The sequence below is a fragment of the Lissotriton helveticus genome, chromosome 7 (genome assembly GCF_964261635.1).
Source record: "Lissotriton helveticus chromosome 7, aLisHel1.1, whole genome shotgun sequence".
Taxonomy (NCBI): domain Eukaryota; kingdom Metazoa; phylum Chordata; class Amphibia; order Caudata; family Salamandridae; genus Lissotriton; species Lissotriton helveticus.
Genome location: NC_136068.1, coordinates 1,182,232,339 through 1,182,257,025, shown reverse-complemented (window position 1 = coordinate 1,182,257,025; position 24,687 = coordinate 1,182,232,339). Strand labels below are relative to the sequence as shown.

Here is a 24,687-nt window from a genome sequence, read left to right as displayed (position 1 = left end):
TTGTATGGGAGACTGCATGCATTTGTACATGCTGCAGGCAATGTCTGTGGTAATATCAGAGCAATTACAGTAAAAACCGGTCCAACCAGACCATGTAACAGGCCCACAAACCTCCACACACTGATCTATCAGACTAGCCCCTCGGGCACTGCTTGATTGCCATATGGACCGACCCCCAGGGATTCATAGATTAATGATTTAACAAGTAAACCATTAAACAAATAATAAAAATACTAAATACAGAATAAAAATACTAAATACAGAATAAAAAAGATAGCATAGCACCTTGAAATGGACTTAATACTGTGTAAAGTGGGGGCATGGTAGAAAGAAATGGGCAGTGAGGCTTTCTTGGAGTAGTTAAAGAGGTTGTAAATGGGGTCTGACCTCTTATCCCATAAATGTAAGGTTTTCACAATCAAATAAAGGACTAAGAACGGTGAACCAAAAGGAGCGGTAGGGTGGAGATAAGATAGTGAAGGTTGGAAGGGGTTCTTTATAAAAAGTAAGAAACGGAAAATTACCGTAAATTATCATTTAAAATACTATGCTTTCTGTTGAGTTGATTGAGTTAATGTTTATAGTTAATTTTCTATCCATGCTTTACTTTCAATATTTTTTTTACCAGTATTTTAATTAAAGTTCCATCAAATTTAATACAGGCGTGTCAATACAAAACACGTTGGAAATGTTGCAGCATCACATTCATTCTGCCTGTTAGAGAAGAAAACAATTAATTTAGTGTAAACTATCCCAACGCCACAGCCTTCCAGTCCCCTACTCACCCCTAAATCTCCCTCTTTGTGACAACACAGTTTTGAACTAATTATTCACCCTCGTCTAACTCAGTCAGAAGGGGACAGAAAGGCTACCCAATGATTCCACTGAAGTTCCATATGTCCCTCAATTACTTAGGGAGTCGTCAGGAGAGGTCTTGCACCTGAATGTGAGGTGCCAAAGCCAGTGTTGGATGTCTCAACTACATATATTCCAGTGGGGCTTCTAGAATGCATCGAACTTTGAATGATCTTTGCTCACATCAGCTGCTAATATTTACTTGGCCCATATGTTCAGAGTTGTGTAAACCATAATGAGATAGTAGTCTTTCTTTTTCCACCACACGTCTATCACCATCTTCGCTGCGCCTAAGCATTGCCATATCAAAACGTGGTCTGTACTAGTGATCCATCTCACTTGCAGATACAGCCCCAGTAAAACCACCATTGGGTCAAATGGTTTGGGAAACCCAAAAATGTGCTTAATTTTGCAAAAACATCTCAATTCAAAATGGTTGGTGTGATTGACACGATCACCATGTGTTTAGGGCATCACCTCTCCAGATACATTTTTTGCAGCATTTGGGGCTGATTTCTGGGAACATAATGTTAAGTCGAGGTTTAGAGACCAGTTATACATCACTAGAATGCACTTCCCTATACACATTGTGCTCTTATGTATGGCGCTCCACAGCAGCTCATACTCTTTGTCATCAGTCTGTCTACTAAGCCTCTCTCTCCAAATGCGCTGGTATGAGTTCTGGGGTATGGGTCTACAACCCAACAGGAGCTTGTATATTTAGATATGACCCCTTAGTGGTTGTAGTGTGGTGAAGAGTTTCTCAAATGTAGTCTCGTCTCTTGTTGCTGCATTTCTAATGAAGAAGTGCCTTACCGATAGCCTTTTTGGACTTAATGAGAAAGTTCTGTCATTCACTCTAAAATCTAATTTGCATTGTATGAAGGATTTGATTTTACCCTTATGAAATATATGTGCTACGGTTTTACACACTCTTTCTCTTAGGCTAGCAAAGGGGCGACACACTAGAGCTGGGGTGAAGCCCAGAGTAAGTTGATTTGGGGTAAATGGTGATGGTAAGGTTGTGATCTTCAGGTTAACAGTTTTTTTGTCCCAGGCTTGTAGAGTGGTGCATACTGGTGTCCTTAGGTGTGCGATTGCTGGGCGTAGAGGTTAACATATCCAGGTTTCATCCCAAGTGCATCTCTCAAACAGCGTTGACTCAATGTGGAGCCAGCTCTTATCTGATTCATTGCTGGCCCGTTCCATCAATACCCTTAGTTGTGTTGCCTTATAGTATAAGAAGAAGTCCGGTACAGCCAGCCACTCCGATTTTGTCATTTAGCAGGATCCTTGAAGGGATTTTGGGTAGGGAACTGCGCCATATAAATCAGTTTATTGCTCTTTGCAGAGATTCAGATAGTAAGGTTCAACCTTGATCAGCAGAGGAAGGATGGACATTTTTGACGGCATTAACCCTGCCTATCTGGGAGATAGGGATAGGACACAACATACACCTGTGAGGCGTGCAGTGTAGTTAGCTTTGAATATGTCTGTCTCTGATGGGACTTAACTTTATCCCTTAATAGAGCACGACGTGTGCCACTAAAAGGGATATGGTTAATCACGTCTTATTCGGGGAGTGTCGGATTTTAATTTTGGATCCTGTTTCGTTCTGGAAGATCTCTAGTTGTTCAATCAAAGCAGGTAGTGACCTATGTGGATCACCTAGGGTCAATAATGCATCATCAGTGAACAGGGTTAATTTATGTTTCTCAGCCTCAAATTGTTTGACTGTGTTTTCCCTAGATTGGTGTTTGTAGCTTGCAAATGGTTCGATATTCAGGACGAATAGTAATGGGGATTGGGAATGGCCCCGTTTAGTTCCTGTCTCTAAACTCATCGTTCTCAAGGTATGACCAGTGAGTTTGACTCTCGCCGTGGGGTTGATAGCTGGCCATTATCATTCTGCCAAGTCGTGAGGGAAGGGCAAGGGCCTTTAGTGAATACCCTAGGATGGCCCAAGACACTTTTCAAAGGTTTTCTTCGTGTCCAATGCCACCAAAATAACTTGCATGTTTTTAACTCCCACCTTCTCAATCAAGTGAATCACCCTTTTCATATTATCGTGGGTGGGCCTCTCTCTTGATTGGTCCAAGAGCACCATACTAGGTATCAGATGTTCCAGTCTGTTGGCCAGTATCTTTGTATAAATCTTCCTGTCACTATGGAGGAGAGCTATCTCAGCCTGTAGGTGGCACATTTCATAGGGTCTTACCTTGGGTTGAGTATCCACGTCACTTGTGCTCTGTACTTAATTTAAGCCGGTGGTTTCAGGTGCTCAGTACTATCACTTTACTGTCAACAGCTGCTCTTATGTCCAATATTCACATGGTGGCGCTGTTTAATTTAGAGATGATCACATTAACAGTTATTTAGCAATTCAATATACATTATAAATGACTGATGCCTGCCACTAAAGCCATTTTTGTAGCTTTGGGGCCTTTATAGTCTGACTTGTCACACTTGCAGAAGTAGTAGTTGTGATGGGACTGTCCTTGGCAATGCTGGCAGAGGCAATTAGTGGTGCAAGTGGCAGTGGCCTCATGATGAAGGCCCGGGCACTTATTTTTTGTTTTACAAACTGAGCACTGCTTGGGCCTCAGTCATAGATGGTGAGAGTTTTCCTGTTTGTGGTATGTGACTGAATGGTTTCATCAAATTAGGGAATAGTAAAGTTCATATGTATTACAGAAGAGCCCCATGAAACCATCACTTCCCAGGGCCTTAGAAAGGTAGAGGGATTTTATTGCCGTGGAAATGTAATCAGATGATACTGGGGCATCTAAACTTTCTGCTTGGTGCTTAGTCAGGCTAGGGATGTTAGCTTGCTCATTTTTATGAAGTTTGATCTGTTTGCAAGAAAGACTGTACTGAGTATACACATATATTATTTCCTGAATGCCTCTAACTTCTTTCTTCCGAAAGCACTTGCTCTCCTATATCTGTTAGGATTATGCACACGCTCCCTTCTCCATTCTTTGCCTTAATTGTGGAAACAGTTGGATACACAACTTATTCGCAGTATCACAGTTTGCCTTTTATGATGCAGGAGGCACCGATCACCTCTAGGATTGAATATCACCCTGAGCTGGCCTATAATGTGCGTTCCCCATTTACGGGGTCAATCTATATTCTTGTTCCACCATCTTAATTTCCGTCTCTAATTTTTTTTTTCTAATTATTTTGTAGGGCTTGAATTCTACAGAGTCCAGCCATTACCAACAAATATCCCTTCTTCAGTGAACGTCAACATACAGGAACTCCCTCCTGTATGGACCCACAATAATGTGGGAATGGAAATCCACTATTTGTTCGCGATCATTGTGATATCTTGGTGCGAGGGTTTCTGCTAGTATGTTGCACTTCGTTGCCAGAATCAGTTTAGTCTTGAGAAACACTAACACCAAATATGTTGCAAACTTATTTTTCTTTCACCACCACTGACATCACATTCATGGTACTTCTAAAAGTGTCACAGGTGACTGGGATGTTACCTCTGTTTTGCCACTCAATATACATGCAGAACAATTCCAAAGTACCCAGCCCTGGCCACCAGAAGTCTTCACACTCCCTATTTTTCTTCATCATCTGCTAGTTCCGACAATCTTGTTTGCACTAATAACCCCTGGTGATGAATCAGTGCAACGTCACAAGTTGGTTCTTCCGACACACATCCACATCTCTTCAGTGATTTTTTTCTTCATGGGCCACCTGTTTATTGTGTGTTCTCTCACCTTGACCATCATTTTATCTTCCTCCATTCACCTGGTCCACTCCTCCTCACACAAAGTTCAACCCAACAGAAGCCTTGTATCGGGTACAATGTTAGTGTTGGAGGTTGACTTGGTCCATAGGCACAGTAGAATGTTTCCTGCACTGTCTAAATATTTGTCTATTATATATTCCATTTATCTTCAGTGCTTCAGCGTTAAACCATTCAGTTGGCTTTAGATTTGTTACGGTGAAGTTTTAGATTTTGACTGTTACCCTCAATTACTGAGAAGTTGACACTTTAAATGAGCAGCTACATTCGAATGTAAAATAGAGCCAAGTATCCCTGCAGGACAGTCCTTGGACAAACCAAGGTACTCATTCTCTTCAACAATATAAACCATGATTATGCAGGGTAACAGTTCCAAGGGAAAACGTATTACCATGACTTCTCTAACGTTGCCATGCAACAACCACAGGGAAACCTAGGAGTTAACAACTTAATTATCAAAAGAAAATAAAGAACTCTGTCTGGGAAGGCTGGGACCCTTCACTTGTGGAGGCAGGTTTTCAAGTAGCCCGAGAACAGGGGAGGACTGACGCGCCATTTTAATACTTAAATACTTTTGCACAGTGAAAAGTAAGAACCGTGTATTGGGATGGGAGAGTATTTGGGTTCAGATGGACTGCTCAATGGTAAGCGCTACACGTGGAAGCCTATGGTTGGAAAAGAGACACAGACCAGATTCACTGCGACGCAGAGGAGGCTAGTCTTAAGGTTGTGAATCATTAATAACATGTTGGAGTACACTAACTTCAAAATAAAAAAGTGTTGCGAAATACAATAAAATATGCAATTGAAAGCTCGGGTGAGTATAAAACATCCAAACTGTTAATTATTCTTTCTTACTATTTAATAAGAATTGGAGTTTGTGAGTAAGCAGTATAGAAACTGTAATAGTAAACTGAACGTGCAAAAATACTGGAAAGGGCACAGGTGTATATAGGAAAGTAGCATTATGGCATCGGAAAAACACAAAGGTAACTGTGAAACATCAGGCACATGTGGGAGCGCGTGCATTGCCACCCTTCATGTGAATGCCCGCAAAAACGAAGATTCTGGTGAATCAAGCAGTGCACACTCATCCACCTGAAATGCTCTGAAAGAACACGAGTGATTTAAATCACTGTTCCTTGAGGATCACTATCAGCGATATACATTATAGTGGAGTTAGGAAATGGGTTCCAACGGACACACGTGGCAATGACCAGAAACACAGGAACACATAGCAAACTCGTTCCATCAATGACAAGGGTATTCATTCTAAAAACACACAATTTACACCAGCTTAGACTGAAGTGCAACATGACCGCATTCTTTGCAAAGGCTGCCTTTGAACGAGCTCACTCCTCAGTTCGACTGGTCTACCCATCCCTGGCCGTCCTGGTCCCACTGCTCCCAGAGCCCCGTCGCCGCTGTTCTTATCGCCCAAACTCCGCTACTGCATTACAAACTGTAGCGAGCAGAGCAGCTTATGCTGTACGTTTACCTCCACACGGTACTGTGCTCTGATTCCTAAACCGGAAAACTTCCTGACGCCACTTTAGATGGCCCGTTTCGCGCCACATAAAAACTAGATAATTTGAATAAGTGAACAGCTGAAGTATTGACCTTTCACCCTTGGATGCCCTACGGCAATGGGAAGCACGGGAGTCCCCACCAGGCGCCTAGATGACCGCGTGACGTAGTGGATGCTGGAGTTACAACCCAGGTTTAGTCTTTCTAAATATAGCGTTTCCATTCACTGACCTTGTGTACAAACTGTTCTACTCGCGTCTGCAGTCCCCAGACCTCGAATTTCACCGTCACCAGCTTGTAGGAGCACATGATTGGCTGGTGATAGTCCCGCCAGCCTTCCTTCAGCAATCCCCGGCCCGTCTTCTCCGACTTGAAATTTTTGGGATCCTGTAAAAAAATGATAAGAGGCGTGTGAGGAAACGGGATACAAGACGCAGTCATTAATCACTCGTCAGAAATCAAATGCAACTTTACCCAGAGGTCTTCTGGCCATTTGCCTCAGTGTGAACGGACAGTCCTCGCTACCTGCGGATCAGTGTTTTGTAACAAAAAAAAAAAACATAAGCGCCATGCGCCAGGGCCCTCGTCAGGAAGCAGCGTGCCCCTGCCAGAGATGCCATTGCTAGCACAATCTATCACACACTTAAAAGCGTGAACATTTTCAGGCCCCGAAAGCTATAAAAAAGAAAAGGGGGGCCAATCGGCCCCCACGCAGGCATGGCGGGGCCCGGCCCCTCCCATATCCCGGTTCCTTCGTTGTGGCTTGCCCCCCGCCCTCGCCCCGGAAGTAGTTGTGCACTTCCGGGGCGAGGGGGCGGGGCCGCGACGGCGAAGGGGTTAAGAGCCTGGAGAGTGCGGGAAGCGGCCTCTTTGTGCCCGCGCTCCCAGGCTCGCTCCTCGCCCCACCGTGGGGCTGTGTAATTTTCCCCACCCTCCATCCCCTTGAGTAGCGGAACTTGGGGACAGTTAATGGTAGGTATATTGTCTAGCGATGTGCAGGATCATAGGAATAGCAGGCTTGGTTCATTAGGCCTTTTTCCCGTTTACAGGAGGAATGGACAGATGTAGATGTTTTGTGCTTTGCTGTGGTTTTTAACTAAATTTCTCCTTAGGCCTTCTTTTTCCCGTTTACAGGAAAATGTACATATGTATATGTTTTGTGCTTTGCTGTGTGTTAACTAATTTTCTCCTTAGGCCTTTTTCCCTCTTAGTATAGCAATGTTGTATTTACACACACAGCAGAACAGCAAACATTGGTTACTCAGATATTGTTGGCTAGTGGTCGGGGCAGCACGCCACCTGCACCAGTTTCTCCCCAAACAGGTCCAGCGAACAGTGAAGGGGCAGCCAAGACCGTGGAAGCGACGTAACTCAACAGCACTGGTAAGGAAATTGCATTGCCACTGCTGGGCGAGGGCGCGATGCCCTCCAGGGGAGAGTGCCTAGCACAACATGTGTCACAAAGTGTGAAAGAGATGATTTGGGCTGACAAATATGTTAATATTTTTTCATTACTGATAGATAACGGAATGGGAATATGCAAAATCACAGAAGGATATGATGTTGCCTAGTGAATGGAGAACAAAATTGTACAAATTTAGGGTGGAAGAAACCATCATTAATTGGGTGAGGGCTTTTGCGGTGTACAGTGCAGTAATTGGTGAACGTTTTCCAGGAATGCAATCAGTTATGAGCTGCTATCAGAGTAGAATCACAATGTACCATGAGAATCATGTGGGGGATGTTTGGAAAGAGTATGATATAGCCTTCAGAAAGTCTAGGGAGTTCGATAAGTCTTTGGCATGGGACAAGGTGGATTCTATTTCTTGGCATTCGCAATTTGAGAAGGGTCAGGGCGCAAGCACTAGCACTGCCTGGAACAAAAGTTATTCTCCCAGGCCACAACAACCATTCCAGCAGCCCTTTCGATCAGCTCAGGGTGGGGAGACAGGCCAAAAAACGAGAGGCAATGGAGGTACGAAAGGGGTATGCTGGGACTTCAACAGACGGACATGCAACAGGGCACCGGGCACTTGTAAGTTCAGGCACGCGTGCAACCTATGCGGCCACCCTTCCCACCCAGAGGCGACATGCCGGAATAAAGGCAATGGGTCTGGTAATAGGGGAAGGAAGAAACCTGAATAGTAAGATCCATCCCATTATAGCGCATTCACCCATTCTGTTGTCGGCTATGATCCCCTGGCTTAATAGGTACCCTAATCACACTTCTGCGAGACTGTTGCAAGAGGGTTTCACACATGGTTTCCGAATTCCAGCTGGGGGTTATGTCGGGACACCACAGTGCAGAAATCAGCTGTCAGTTCTTTCCAATCCCACGCTGGTGGCGACCAAAATAGGAAAGGAGGTGAGTTTAGGTAGGGTAGCGGGACCTTTTCATGTCATTCCTACTCAGAAATTTGTATGCTCTCCTTTGGGGGTGGTACCAAAGAAGGAGAAGGGAGAGTATAGGCTCATCCACAACTTGTCTGCACATAAGGGCCTATCCTTGAATGATGCTATTGATGAATCAGTTTGCAGCGTTAAATATGCGTCCTTCGATCAGGCAGCGGACATGCTGAGGGGCTTGGGTGCGGGAACACTGATGGCCAAATCAGATATTGAGTCAGCCTTTAGACTGCTCCCTGTTCACCCTGAGGACCAGCACTTCTTAGGTTTCTCTTTTGAAGGGAAGTACTACATGGATAAGTGTATGCCCATGGGCTGTTCAATTTCATGTGCATATTTCGAACAGTTCAGCTCTTTCCTGGAATGGGCCCTAAGGCAATGTACGGGTCACCAGTGGGTCATGCACTACCTGGACGATTTTCTTTTTCTGGGTCCGGCGGGTTCACGGGAGTGTGCGTCAGCATTGCAGGAATTTTGCGTGCTCATGCGCTCTTTCGGGGTCCCGCTGGCGCAGGGGAAGACAGTCGGGCCAGTAACATGCCTGGAATTTTTAGGAATTGAACTAGATTCAGTGGAGGGCTGTTTTAGACTACCAATGGAGAAGATACAAAGATTCAAGAATACCCTAGGACTATGCCTACAAGCTAAGAAAGTGACTCTACAAATGTTGCAGCAGACAGTGGGGCAGTTAAACTTTGCATTGCGAGTAATACCCATGGCACGCCCTTTTTCACGCTCGATTGCACAGGCCATGAGGGGTCTTCTGGAGAAACATCACCGGACACGGCTATCTGCTGAGGTTCGCCAGGACATGCGGATATGGATCGCATTCCTGGAGGACTTCAATGGCAGAGTGCTGTGGGGTGCACCCACGCTGTCCTCGGAGGACCTGGGTTTGTGGACTGATGCGGCAGGCAGTATTGGGTTTGGCGCAATCCTTGGTAGGAAATGGGTGGCACAGAAGTGGCCCGCCTGGTGGGAGGAGAGCGGGCTGACGGTGAACATTGGTTTCCTCGAGCTCTTCCCAATCTGGGTGACATTGAAAGTGTGGCCTGAGGATCTGGCCAACCGATCTGTAATCTTCTGGTCAGATAATATGACAGTGGTGGAATGCATCAACCAACAAGCTACAAGGTGTCCATTCATACTACGCCTGATGAAGGAGATTGTGCTGTGCTGCATGACATTGAATGTACTTTTCAGGGCGAAACATGTCCCGGGGGTGTTAAACAAGGCAGCTGATGCCCTTTCTCGCTTTAAGATGCAGGTTTTCAGGGATCACTTGCAGGAGGCAGAGGCAACCCCGGCCCATTTCCCGTCGACTCTCTGGCAGATTGGTGCCCCCAACTACATGACCTTGTGGCAGCCAGCCTAGCACCCAAGACAAGGACAGCATACGAAGGGGCGTTCAGGTCTTACTGTCACTTTCTGGGCCAGGGCTGGGAGAGTGGGTGGACTCTGGAAGCCAGCTTCAATAGGTACATGAGCACCCTACACAAAGAAGGGCGCACGGCGGCGACAGCCAGTAGGCACAAGGCGGCAATCTCCTTTTTCGCACGTGCAAAAGGGGTGAGGGATCCTACAAACAGCTTCCTAGCTCAGAAGGCATTGAAGGGTTGGCGCCGCATGCAGGCACCTTCCACAGATTCTAGGAAACCAATAGGTTTTGAACGCTTGTCGGCAGTTCTCCTCGCTCTGCCTGACACATGTAGCTCTGCGTCCGAGGTGGGCCTCTTTAAAGCGGCATTTTCTTTAGCCTTTTATGGGGCCTTCAGGGTAGGCGAACTGGTGGCGGCCAACAAATGTGATAGGGTAGGCGGCCTTCAGCTGCATGATGTCAGCATAAGGAGCGACACAATGTGGATTATCATCAGGAAATCAAAAACTGACCAGGAAGCTAGCGGTCAAAGCTTGGTGTTACATCGGGCGCGGAACAATCTCTGCTGCCCGGTGACACATGTGGAGGAACTGATAAGACAGCGGGCGCAAGAGTGTAGGGGGCCACTGCTGATGCATAGGGATGGGACGCCGTTGACCAGATTTCAGTTCCAGAGGGTACTAGCCATGAGTATGGCCAGGGCTGGTTATAACCACAAAGAGTTTGGGACGCACTCCTTCCGGATAGGGGCAGCCACAGAAGCAACGGCCAGGGGTTTGAACACAACTAGTGTGCAAAGGATTGGGAGATGGTCCTCGAATGCCTATAAACGTTATGTGCGGTTGCACATGTTGTGAGAGCTGTCGCCCTTTTGGAGTTTTCTAACACCTGCTGTTTTTCTGGTTATTTACAGTTTCTCGGGCCTGCAACGCAGGACGGAAACTACCCATGGATCATCACATCAACTCATCAACATCACGGAAGTACCAGGAGGACAACCAGAAGACAGTGGTAGTTTGGGTTGTGGGACATTCATATGTCAAGCGTGCTAACCCTATTTTTCTTGCAGGATCGGGTAGACAGAGGGTGGAGAGCGGGGGTGCACGGTCTCCTTCCATGGCAGGGGGGGGCTTCGCCTCAGTCAGTTCAGGGACTATATGTCGGACTTATTAAGAAGACATACTGCACCTCCTTCAGCGGTGATCCTTCATCTGGGGGGGAATGATCTGACAGGTCTGGGTAGAAGGGTCCTCCTGGAAGAGATTATAGCAGCAGCAGGGTGGCTGGCGAAGCGGATACCAGGGAGCGTGATTGTATGGTCACAGCTGATACCGAGGATGCAATTGAGAGGAGGGGACTCAGTCAGCGCGTTGAATAACTTGGTAAAGAGGGTCAACAACAAGCTGGACAAGTTATTTAGAACTCCGGTCTTACAGACCATACCGCACGGTTGCATCTGGGGAGAACACTTCTACCTGCGGGACGGGGTCCATTTAACAGAGGCGGGGAATGCCCTTTTTATAAGGAATATCTTGGCATGGGTCGAAGTCTTTGCAGGGAGAGTATGACCTTTCTACAGGATCGTTTTGGGGGGGGGGGCAGATAGTGGTCAACTACCTGGCCTGTGGCGGTAAGGTCATAATCGGTGAGCAGCATTTTAAGGTCCTTAGGGGGGGGGGGGGCGGGCCCATTCTCGAAAGGGGCCGCCCGTCGGGAGGGGCCATTGGTCTCTCCCAGAACTTCAGGGGCAGGATATGATATCCATTACTTAGAAGGGTGCGGGGGAGGGAGTCTACGCTTTCCTCAGGCTGGTAGCCACCCCTCACAGACACTATGACGTCATCAAGGTGCGCAAGTGTCAGGGCCCTCCTGTTATGGTTAAATGGAGTTCAGGGAAGCGCACGTGGGTGAAACGTGCCCTGGGTTGCGCATGCGCATCTCGAACGTGAGAGCGTAGCTGTAAAAGGATCTGACACCGGTTAGCGACCTTGCCGTACGACTTAATTATTAGAATGCATTTTTAATTTTCAGGATGTTAGATTCGGTTAGGAAACACGCTGTACTAGATATTTGTTAAGGTTAGCCCATCATACCATGTCACAATGGATGTCAATCTAATGTTCTGAAATGTGCATTTAATAATTGTCTAAATGTTTATTTTATTAAAATTTTAATTTTGTTTTTATATTTTAATAAATACGGCCGGGGGCGCCCTGTACCCCCTGACTTCCAAAGACCCATGTGTTGAATGGTTGATATTAAGTAATGCAGTCAGTGTGTTAAGGAGGGGGGTGGCCGGTAGTCCCAGACCATGAGAAAAGGGGGGGCCAATCGGCCCCCACGCAGGCATGGCCCGGCCCCTCCCATATCCCGGTTCCTTCGTTGTGGCTTGCCCCCCGCCCTCGCCCCGGAAGTAGTTGTGCACTTCCGGGGCGAGGGGGCGGGGCCGCGACGGCGAAGGGGTTAAGAGCCTGGAGAGTGCGGGAAGCGGCCTCTTTGTGCCCGCGCTCCCAGGCTCGCTCCTCGCCCCACCGTGGGGCTGTGTAATTTTCCCCACCCTCCATCCCCTTGAGTAGCGGAACTTGGGGACAGTTAATGGTAGGTATATTGTCTAGCGATGTGCAGGATCATAGGAATAGCATGCTTGGTTCATTAGGCCTTTTTCCCGTTTACAGGAGGAATGGACAGATGTAGACGTTTTGTGCTTTGCTGTGGTTTTTAACTAAATTTCTCCTTAGGCCTTCTTTTTCCCGTTTACAGGAAAATGTACATATGTATATGTTTTGTGCTTTGCTGTGTGTTAACTAATTTTCTCCTTAGGCCTTTTTCCCTCTTAGTATAGCAATGTCGTATTTATTATGTGGGTCTGGCGGTAAGGTCATAATCGGTGAGCAGCATTTTAAGGTCCTTAGGGGGGGGGGGGGCCCATTCACGAAAGGGGCCGCCCGTCGGGAGGGGCCATTGGTCTCTCCCAGAACTTCAGGGGCAGGATATGATATCCATTACTTAGAAGGGTGCGGGGGAGGGAGTCTACGCTTTCCTCAGGCTGGTAGCCACCCCTCACAGACACTATGACGTCATCAAGGTGCGCGAGTGTCAGGGCCCTCCTGTTATGGTTAAATGGAGTTCAGGGAGCGCACGTGGGTGAAACGTGCCCTGGGTTGCGCATGCGCATCTCGAACGTGAGAGCGTAGCTGTAAAAGGAACTGACACCGGTTAGCGACCTTGCCGTACGACTTAATTATTAGAATGCATTTTTAATTTTCAGGATGTTAGATTCGGTTAGGAAACACGCTGTACTAGATATTTGTTAAGGTTAGCCCATCATACCATGTCACAATGGATGTCAATCTAATGTTCTGAAATGTGCATTTAATAATTGTCTAAATGTTTATTTTATTAAAATTTTAATTTTGTTTTTATATTTTAATAAATACGGCCAGGGGGGGCCCTGTACCCCCTGACTTCCAAAGACCCATGTGTTGAATGGTTGATATTAAGTAATGCAGTCAGTGTGTTAAGGAGGGGGGTGGCCGGTAGTCCCAGACCATGATGTCCTGGGTGGTAGGTATTAGTCCTTTTTATTGTGATTTGAATTATTAAACAGTAGTTGTGCTCCTCTCTAAATTCGACGGGTAGAGCCATCACGTGGCAGACTGTCATAAGTGCCAGTGTTGACAGTTAAGTGCAGGTGCCGAGTACCTGAAACCACCGTCTCAAATTAAGCACTGCTGCTGATACATTTAGTCACCACAGTAAGAGTCGCTTTCAAATGTTGTAATGGAGCTGAAGGGCTGAATTGCTTACGGCTGTCCACGCGCGTTCCCTGACACCTAGCCGTGTTTTATACTTCGATGAGGGGCTCTGCCAGTGATTTCAATTACATGCTGATTTACTATAATACTTCTAAGTCAACTGGGAGCACAATGAAAGTAAAAAACAAGCTCCGGCAGTGCCAAAAGGTGTGGTGATAAGGGTTTAGGCACTCATTTCGCACACAAACTCAACAACATAAGAAATATAAATGAAAAGAATAAAAGTAGAAAAAAGAAAATATGCTGTCTAAACAGGGTGGGCATATTCTTTCAATAACAACATTAAACATGGCAGCATGTGGCCATTTTGCAATGGCATTGTACATACTGTATTATTGTTTTAAAGTTCCTCGATTGTTGCCAATTTTAGAGCCAGGTTGGCAATCTTGGAATGGTAAAATAATTACACTATGAACAATATCATTCCCTGATGGTCACCTGTTTCATTTAGAGGCAGTGGGCCCACAGGATATGGCACAAAGTAGAGGAAATGAGCGGCAAGCAAGCAACCTATTAAAATTGTCTGGGCAGGTGCAGTCTGCCTTCAAGATGACAATAAAAAAAGGAGAAGGAAATGAATGAATGTGCACCTATAGAAGGAACAAATGGCTAAAGAGGGCTGACCCATTGCCACATGTTGTATGCTGATATGAATGTAAGAAGAGTGTCAAGGACACTCATACAGACCAATAGCAGAACGTGGCTGACCCAAAGCGTCTCTATGTATGTATATGTATATTTATAGATACGTATGAAAGTATGTATTTTGCAATGAATTTATTTCTATTATTAGATCATGGCAAATAACTAACCCTATCAGGCTGTCCTAAGAGATTCAGCAAGAATTATTACAGTGCAAAACCACCCTTAGAGCTTGTCAAAGGGGGTAAATAATGTAAAATCCCTGGTACACAAAGGTAATCTGTGAAATCTCATAAAACAGAATTCCTATCTGCAGGCTTTAACACTCAAAGGTCTATTGGATTGAATATATATATACACATACATACATACATATATATATATATATATACATACATACATACATATATATATATATATATATATATATATATGTTTCATATTTAAAAAAATCAGGACTACTGTCTTTGTCATAACTTTTCAGCGCAAACAGATAAGACCCATGGCATCTAAAATAACTTTTCCTGATGAACCAATCAGGCCTATTACCTTTATCATTGGAATATCATCATAAATAAATCAGACATACTGTATTGAGCAGAAGCTTTCCTACAGGCTCCATCGAATATGCCATAATACATTTACAAGTAAGTACACAATTACAGTTGTCAAACAATCTAAAATATATTCGAAGACATTTGAATAAGGATTGTGAAAGTGCAAGAGGATCACCAATACCAATACTCTTGCCCACCACGGCAATCCAGGAAAAATTTCCAATAACAAAATACCTGCCTACAGGCTTTAGCGCAGCATAATAACAATACAGCTTTTAGCGCCTTTTGCCTTTAACACATGTTTTTCATAGCAATTAAGTCAGGCATACTTGCTTTCTCCTAACTTTTCATATTAAACCGATCAACCCTTTGGAATCGGACATAACGTTTCCCAATAAACCAATAAGGACCACATAGTCTTTACTATTGACTTGACACTTTTACCAACCACTTATAAAGGCTTGGAGACTACATTGTGTAAAGAGGACTCAAAACACTTTCTGTTTCTAAGACTACCTTCATGGCCCAAGTGCCATCGGTGAAAGCCGCCACCCCTGATGTGCACCATGGTTGGGAAAGCGAGCCCACCCCTTGTTTTCCTGCTGCAGTATTGCTGCCATGTTGAGCAGTGTTACCTTTAGCGATCAGTAGAACAGTTGTGCAGTACTAATGATGGGCACATTACCCAAGGGTTAGCAGTGGGCTCGGCGTCAAACCAGCAGTGTGCAAATTGCATGGATATGTGTAGTGCGCCAAAACAGCTTAGTCCTAAAAAACAGGCCTGGGATTTCACGTTGCTTGCAGTTTTATCGTATGTCTCCTGTGCAAAGAAGACAACATTATTGTACATGTGGCCTTAGTTTCAGCAGTGCCAGTATCTTGGGAAAAATATATTGCCCGATCTTATTTTACGTTTTCTGGTCAAAATGCTTTACGGATCTTTACACTGTTTTGTCATGAGAATTCATGTACTTTTTAAAGTAATTTCTGATCTCTCTCACGATGTCTTGCTTGAGCAGTATCTTGAGGTCAGTTAAGTGCACTTAGTGGGGATAGCAACACACTGATGGTTTAATGCACTGGCACGTTGCCATACTTCTGTAAAAATAAATTCCTTTTTATCATAGATGAGAAGAGAATGTTTTGAGTTCTGTGCGAAAGCTTGGGCGACTTTCCAATTAACAGCGAAGCCTGAGATCACTGAAATGTGTGCGTTTTCAGATTGTACAGAACTTCTAATTTATATTATTCATTTGTTGTTCATGACTATTATCCCGCTGATTTCCTATGGAGGTCATGTTTTCCTCAACTTGTTATTCCTTTCTGATTGTACATCTCTCATATATATGCAACTGTTCCCTTATCTCCTACTTGTTTCTTACTTCGCCCACTTGTAAAGCGCTTTGATACCCTCACGGATCATGTTTGCACTATATAAAACTTTATAAATAAACAAAAAGTGTAGTGCGCTTAAACTATAAGTATATACAAAATTACAGTTGGCAAAAACAACATAAAACCTCTTTCAAGCCAAAAAGTACAATAGAAGCACGCTATTTTATTATAAGTAGACCACTTCTGCTCAATCAAAGGTTGTTACCAACATTTGTGCACAGTTTAAGCCCTTCTCAGTGGCACTTCTGAAAGCTTTTTTCTGCTGCTCACATAAGGTATGACGATAGTTGTGATGTCAAGCTGGACCTAACTAGGGAATAGTAACATTTCTGCATTAATGGGGACAATACTCACAGTGAGCTCTGGAGCCCACAAAGATAGTCTTTGACTCTTACATCCACCCCCATAGTGAAACTAGAGAGCACACACAACACTACTCGTACTCTTTACAGATAATCCACGATACTTCATTAAAATAATTCAGGCGCAAATAGATATATCTGCACTCACTTGATTTGATTAAAAAAAAAAAAAATAAGAGAGGATAAGGGTCTGCAACTCTTGCACTGGAAGGGCTTTGCAGGGAGAGCACTACACCTGAAGGATGGAATGTTCTATTTAGCAGCAGAGCCCTAAAGGTGAACTACTGCCTTGTTTTTCAGTGCAACCGATTTACTGTTCTTTATGTGATATGAAAAGACACCAGTTCGTTTACACGAGGTACAGTGACATTTTTGTTGTCTTTTCCTTTGGGGTATCGACATAGTACTGATTTCAATCCGTGCCCCTGTGATGGTGTCAGTCCACAGGATGATTTGCACTTCCTATTCTTTTGTAAATTTTATCTTAGATATATTAAATGGTTTTTAACTCCCTATTTTAAGAAACATAGACCACTCTCACTTAATGAGTCGTATAGAATGTTGGTTTCCCTGGATTCTGATGAACTCATTTTTCGCACCAGCAGTTTTTTAAGACTGACTACACGAGTGCGCAAAATTATGGAAAATCCCTGAAATCACAAATTAGTCTTACTGGAGCTGAACTGTAAGGAATTTTAAAGTATGACATTTTTAAATTATAAAACTCTTTGTATGGATGTATATTGTAATGATTTGTTGTTTTTCATTGCTGTACTTTTATGAATTTCATGAAATTCGAATAAAGGACTTTTGAACTTGATAAATATATGTACACACACGCACAAAAACAAAAGATTAATTATAGTTTTTTTATTAAAACACAGAAATAAAAATTCATAGGGTGTATGGTGTGCACTACATACCATAATCGCAATTTACAGTGTTTTTTATTCTCGGAACCATAACCAATCTTTAACTTTTCAGTGATTTTTTTGTATTTTTTTGAAGCTATGCTGTATCCAACCTTTTACTTGCCCGGCTGCATCCAACTAACCATGGACGTCCAACTCACGCTGCACGTGGCTTTCAGGCATGAGGAGCCGGTGTCAAACACCGGGCCCACTCTCTGTTAATTCTTCCTGCTTTCACTAGCACCTCACATGAGCCTTCTGTTTTTTAGTGCATCTGACACTCATGAATTCACAGAAAATTGAGTTTGTGAAAATGGCGGCCATTTCTGATGATAAAATGATGGCCGCTTGCTTGTTAGTTTTTCACAAATTCACATGTTTGGTAACCATCAATTGCATTCTTCATATTTCATTGTTCATGGGTACTTGTCTACTCCCCTTTGGGCCTACCGAGTCATCAGTCAATCACATTTCTTAAAAATTCAACTTTGATGGACACAGGGGTTTAAATGGCATATTCGAAGCTCGTCTGACATTTTTCAATGCTACTATCTCAAAACCTACTGAATGGGCTTAAATTAAAAAAAATACACTTTCTGAATGAAGTTCTACTAATAAGTTTGACAGAAATTCGTTACTTTACTGTAACAAAGAGCAACATTTCCTATGGGAAATGTATATTTTTGGCACCCTTTTCAACTTTTTTCCCTGCATGAATCTAAACACAAATTGGCTTGCCAAATCAAGTCAACTTTCGCTAATCGCGTGAAATATTTTGTGCAAAATAGTCAATAGGTGCCAAAATTAGCACTGAAAAACTCTTTGTGTACGGAAAGTGTGGTAGAACTTTAACTACAGAGTTGCTAATGCCAACTCTGTAATGTATGTCGTCTCACCACCACAGAAACCTCTTGCATGGCACTCAATGAGCAACTTACACGACACACAGGTGTAACCTTCCTGCTATATTACTTCAAACGAAGGAAGAAGTGCCACGCTTAAAACAAGTTAAAACTAATATAGATTTCGTTTATTGCAGCTGAAGGTGGCAGAACGAGCCCAGGCATATTGACTCGAAGGTCTTTCCTAAAGCAACATAAGTAAAATCGATCCCGGAAGTAAAATGTGATCAAAGGGGAATGGCAGTGTTAAAATGTGGTACCCAGTTAAGATACGGACCATGGAGAACTGAAGTTCCTAGTTGGTAACATTTCTAAATCTTTCACAGATTCATGTTTTTGAATAAGAAGAACAACCAGTAATCACAACAGTATATAAGTAGCAGGAAAGCTGGTTCACCTTCACTGAAATTAGGTACAAAAAGACCTGCGTAACCTACCAAAGAATGTGCCACCTACCAAAGAGTGTGCCACCACACTGAGATCCACGCTGTATTGAATATAAGCTTGTTCTTCCAGATAGATGTCTTCAAGGTTGTATGTGTTTCTGAATACATACTTACAGTGGTTCTGACAAATGTCCTTCTTTGCATCTTTTTTGACAATTTTTTTTAAAACAGTTTACCAGTTTGACAAAACGAATCTACAGAAAACTATTATTTAAGAAATCTTTATTTCTCTGTGATTATTATTTTTTTTTAATAAAGGGCTTTTAACCTTTTTAAGTGGGGTTCCCCATTTACCATCACTTCCTCTTTCCCTAATTTACTCCCTCCTATTCTTTTACAGCCCCTTCCATTACTTTAACGCTAACATGTTTTTGTACCCTGCAGCTTTACCCCTTTTTTATTTTCAGTACTTCTCCTGCCCCATCTACTTTCCCCCTATTCTCTACACTGTCTCCTGTTACTTTCTTACCATTCTCTTGATTAAATATACCTTATTGATGAAAACTTGCTACTTTCTTGGAATAGCTATTAAGTTATTTTTGCATTTCTCCAACAGTTTCATCAGATCGATTTTGTCAGGCTAACTTTCTCATGTTGGAAACCTGTCAAAATGATGGTATGCCATCTTAGAGTGACAGCCCAGCATACAATACTGATGTATCAAAAGAATGTAATGGTGATTACACACTGTTGTATGGACTGGGGAAGAAAAAGTAAAGTATTACTAGTTAATTCACAGTAAAGTTTGAGAGTACTTTAGGTAGGAATTTTCAGTTAGTTAGTAGAGTGACCGTACTTTAAAAAAATAAAAAGGAGGACCAGTTCTCCGATTGTAAATGATTCAGTTTTTCCCATCTTCTATGCTGATGTTAGGATTAAGTAGAGAGCTGTTACCCATGAGAGGGACATCACGCCTGACTACTGTATCTGCAATAAATTAGCTCAGCACTGTAATCACTTCAATTGCACAGGAGGATGACATTGGTGGAAATGTCCTGAAGGGACTTCTAATCAATTACTTGACAATTCTCTTTGCGAATTACTACATGACTGGGAAGGCCTACTGTATCTATAGATGGGTGCTAAGTTTACTCTACTCAATGTATACTTGAAAGCCTCTGTGGCTATGTGCAACAGACAGGGTACGACTTTATGGGGATTTGATAATATTGGGTACAAGCCTTTCCCTGTACACCAAATGCAAAAGCATTTCCTCTTAGCATTGAAGAAGTGCAAACCACTGACAGGATCTGTCTCCAGAAGGAATATCTAAATCAACAAATTCTATGTAGTCAGGTATAAGCCGTGAGAGTGGAGGACCTCGGGTGGCGTAACACTCAAGTGTGTTTGCTCAATAGGGCCGGCTCGGGAGTTGCTGCTTTTCTTTCTCCTGTTCTGAGTCAATGCGATGGTTAAATATATGTCTCAGTCCCCAAATAAAAAAAAAACAGCAGTCCCCAACTGCATCCACCGGCTCGTGTTATGCACTGTCTGTACCTCTAAGTGTTGGAATGTGGCTGCCAGTGAAACAGATAACACGTCTGGTATATGATCGGCCTAGGTCTGCTGTACTGCATACAGACAAGGCTTTTTCCCAGTTAACATGAGGACTGAACACTTTGCCATATAACTCAAGCCCATCTCTTAAGAGTGTTTCTCAGGGAGCCCTCTGCACGAGGCCCCGTTGCCTCCAAGGACTCGCCTCTTCCTCACACTGTGGAATTAATTTGTAAGTTAAGTTGGCAGGTATGGAGTCAAGTGAACAGAACATTTGGCTTTGGCATGTGTTTCCCTTCACACCCTGACATGTCCTTTTTCTTTTTAAGCTGTGTTTAGAGTTTGCTAAGTGACATATATTTAAACAAATAAAATCATGGCATCTGTAACAATTGAAAACACTGAATTCCATGTACAGTTCTGAGACACCATAAGATGTGTGTTTGCGTTTCCTCCATTATTTGAAAAGGTTCTTCTTCTTTGACTATTTTTAAACCATACTTTACAAACCGTGGGAAAGCCACCAACTCGGCACTCGCGTTATAAAGGTGAGACCCATTGCCTTTGACAACGCTGGTTTGCCAGTTGTTCTGTGGCTTATCAAGATGACGATTTGATGTGTGTCAAGAGGTAGCAGTAGGTGCTGAAGAGAATATATTTGGACGCTGTGACTTGAAATTGGCTTGGAAGGAGTAGTATAAACATTTCAGCCGCTTCCAGCGAAATGGAACAGAAAAACTTGAGCCAGCAACACTCAACCACTTGGTGATCTGAAATGTCCCTTCCGCAGGCTTCTGTTCAGCCACATCAACCCGGCAGCCACCCAAGTGTTTATTTAAATGGGTTTCATGGACTAGAGCTTGGCAGGGCTCCGCATAGGGCCGGCCCTTCAGCCCTTGAGCACTTATTTAATTTTAAGCATGTAAACCCACGCTCTGTACTGTACCAACAAAGATCGCGCCGGCGTCGTGCTCACGGCGCCTCCACCTTCTTGCGGTGCCCGGGAAAGCTATAACACTTCACCGGCTATAATTACAATGATGGAGCCCCATGCAGGGCCGCATTTAGTTTATTTGCTTGAATGGGAGGCGCGGCGCTTCTCTGAGGGCATATGTTTGCATAATGGTTTCAGCAGAGTCGTGCATGCCGCTTCTACAGGTAATCACCACCAAAATCATTCATTCCAAGAACGGCAGCAGACTGGTACTTACGGAGCCGATAACATTTCTGCTTGGACATCTTCACACAATTAGTTGGCTAATTAAGTTTAAATTCTCACTAAAATATACCAGGGCTGTGCCCATTTGTAAGGGATTTTCATTGCTGACTAGACAGCTCTAGCTGCCGTAAAAAGCGAACATTATCCGGAGGGGGAGGGTGGGGGAGATGCCGGGGGAAATTGGTGGGGGGTAGGGGGCAGTTTACAACACACACAATTACTCTGGTTTCACTGCACTCCATCCAAACACCTCACATGGTAAAGGAAGGCGTTTTCAACGCGAATCCTTCCAAACCAACAATAACAACCCGGCCCTCTGGCCAAACTGATCAGGGGCGCAGTAGCTTGGTCATTAAGACCGGTGGGGGGCTTCAGATATCCCGACAAGCACGCTGGCATATAATGTTAAAATAGATTATATGACCAGCAGGGTGCTTGACAGAGACCTAAGGCGCAATGGAAAGGGATAAAGGGAGACGAATGCGGATTGGTAGGGGCACTAAGCGAGAGAAAACACAATATTTCGCAAAATAACCAACATTTTTAAGGAATTTCAAAGCAAAGGGAGAGAGCACATGGTACATTTGTGTCTGCATGTATGCAAAAATTCCTGGAGAAATCCATAGGACACCTCACGATACCCGTAACCCGACTGATAGCACCTGTACCCAACTATTTATCAGGAACTACATTTATTAGGGGGTGTAACACCCCAAAATCACCCCAGACCTGAAGCTAAGCTCCTGCCAAACATCCCCCTAACTCTCAGCCTGACTGCTGTCTCTTCCAGACCCAAGGGTCCTCTATCTGTTAGGCCTACTGCGTGGATTACTTTACTGTAATTTGTATTAGTCTAAATCCTGGTCTTCCTCCTCACAATCCTTGCATGATACGGGGATAAGGGTTGTCGCAACATGTCGTCATTGCTGCTGTTCAGCTATATAATTTTTCTTTTTATTTCTTCCACTTCCTTTTGTCAGTAGTAACCTTTACCTGCATGAACCTTCACTGGTTTCAAAATCATTTTTACTGTGCGAGAAATATCTGGAAATGATAAAGCACATAAAAAATATGTTATGTTATGATAACTTAATATAGGGCAATGACACGTCCTCAAAAGGGCATCTCGGCGCTTGGATAGCAAGTCAGGTGTGCGATTAAAAGAGCCAGGTGTTCAGCTGTCTTTTGAAGCCTGAAAACTCGGTGCATGCCCTAATGTGAAAGGGGAGCTGATTCCAATGGTGGGGGGCAAGGTACAACAAGCATTTGCAATGCAATAGGCGATGAGATGCTCTTCCATGGCCTTGTTCCAGCTATGACGAGGGTGGGAGCAGTGAGGGTGGTGGTGAACGGTGGGCGTGACGAAGGCGAAGTGCACACATTGGTGGTCGGTCCAGAGGAGTTTTGTGGTGTGGCTGTGTAGGTGATTTTCCCACTGGCGGAGAAGATGGGTTGAGCGTGTGTCCTACTGTGTGGGATGGAGCGGTGACTAGCTGCTTGAGTCAAATGTTGGCGAGGTTCTTCAGAAGGGATGCGGTGTTCTGGTCACTGGGGTTATCCAAGTGGAGGTTGAGGTCACTGAGTAGGATGTAATCGGTGGATGCGAGAGCCTGGAATAATATGAGGTCTACGAAGGCGTCGGTGAAGGGGTGCCGGGGGCCAGAAGGCCTGCAGACGAGGGTGCTGCAGAGGGTGGTGTTGGGGTTGGGCTGGATCTGGAAATGGAAGTGTTCCATTGTTGACGTTGGGTCGCTTGAGTGAGTGGTCAGGAAAAGGGTGTTCTTGTGGACAATGGCGATGCCTCCTCCTGGTCGGGTGGAGCGGTCCCTGCGGGTGGTTTTGTAGCCATCAGGGATAACGGTGGAGATGTTCGGACCAGAGCAGGGGTTGGTCCAGTTTCTGTGAAGAAGGGGATGTCAGGAGAGGGGGCGTCAAGGAGGTCCCATAATTCTGTGGTGTGTTTGTGGAGGGTACGCGTGTTGAGGGGGATGCAGTTGAGGCGGTCAAGTGCGCTGTTGATCGGCTGGATGGCGAGAGGAGCTGGTGTGTTGGCTTGAGAGGAGGCGTGGCTGCAGTTTTGGCAGAAGAAGGGTCCTTGGATGTCCTTCGGTGATGCGAGGGGGCAGGTGGCGTCATGTGTTGAGGGCGAGCAGGGTGTTGGCGTTGTACTGGTGGAAGTTCCAAGAACAAAGGCCGGTGGCGCATCTCAGGCACAGATGGGCGCAAACGGGCTTTGCTTTGGCACGCCAGCGGAATGCCTGCGGTACAGCCATGCAGCGGCTACCATTAAGTAGTGTGCGGGAGGCTAGACAGCTGGGAGGCGAAAAACGCGGCAGCGGGAAGAGTAATTGAAGAGGGGTGGGGCCGCAGGGGATTGCAGAGGCAAGGGCGGCGAAGCAAGAAAGCTTAGAAACTGCAAAAGGGACAGAAAAAGGCAAAAGCAGAGGAAAAGGCAAAAATCAGGAAAATGCAGTAAAAAGCGACAGATAGAAGGGCAGTAGAGTAGTGACGCTCTGCCACTAGATCACCAGAGATGAGGTGTAGGCGGGAGCCTGCGGGTGGAGGAAGGCCTCAAACTCCTGACCAAAGGGGCAACAGCTACTCAATGGAGCTTTGCGAGGGAAGGGAGCAGTCCACTATAAGATTAGTGGACATAGACACTTTTTCCATGAATCTAATCTTTTTATTGTCTTTTTAATTCATACCCAAGTGTGTTTTGACCACCCACCCTCACCCCACTAACACACACACAAACTATCGTTACCAACCTTGATCAAAACTTTGTTTAACGTGATATTGAAGTGGGCACTTTTGCACTCGATATTTCGCTTCGAGAAGCCAAATTGAAAGTCAAGCACAGATGCGGCAATTTTTTTAATGCTTTGTTCTCACTTATGCCTACAGGGCCATCTATTTTTACAGCACTATGCAGCATGGAACACCATTACACTGTAAAGAGAGCAATATGTGTTTGTCGGGAGAAAAATGGCTTTGTCTAATTTGCCAGTC

At 44.5% G+C, this 24,687-nt stretch overlaps 1 protein-coding gene across 1 annotated transcript in view; it reads right to left on the bottom strand.

The window, feature by feature from the left end:
- PITPNC1 (phosphatidylinositol transfer protein cytoplasmic 1) overlaps window positions 1-24,687 on the bottom strand; it is a 1,067,253-nt gene that overhangs the window by 76,231 nt on the left and 966,335 nt on the right. The window contains exon 7 of the mRNA XM_078654326.1: window positions 6,380-6,535. Within this exon, the coding sequence (XP_078510452.1) occupies window positions 6,380-6,535 (156 nt within the window). The remainder of the gene's footprint in view (window positions 1-6,379; window positions 6,536-24,687) is intronic.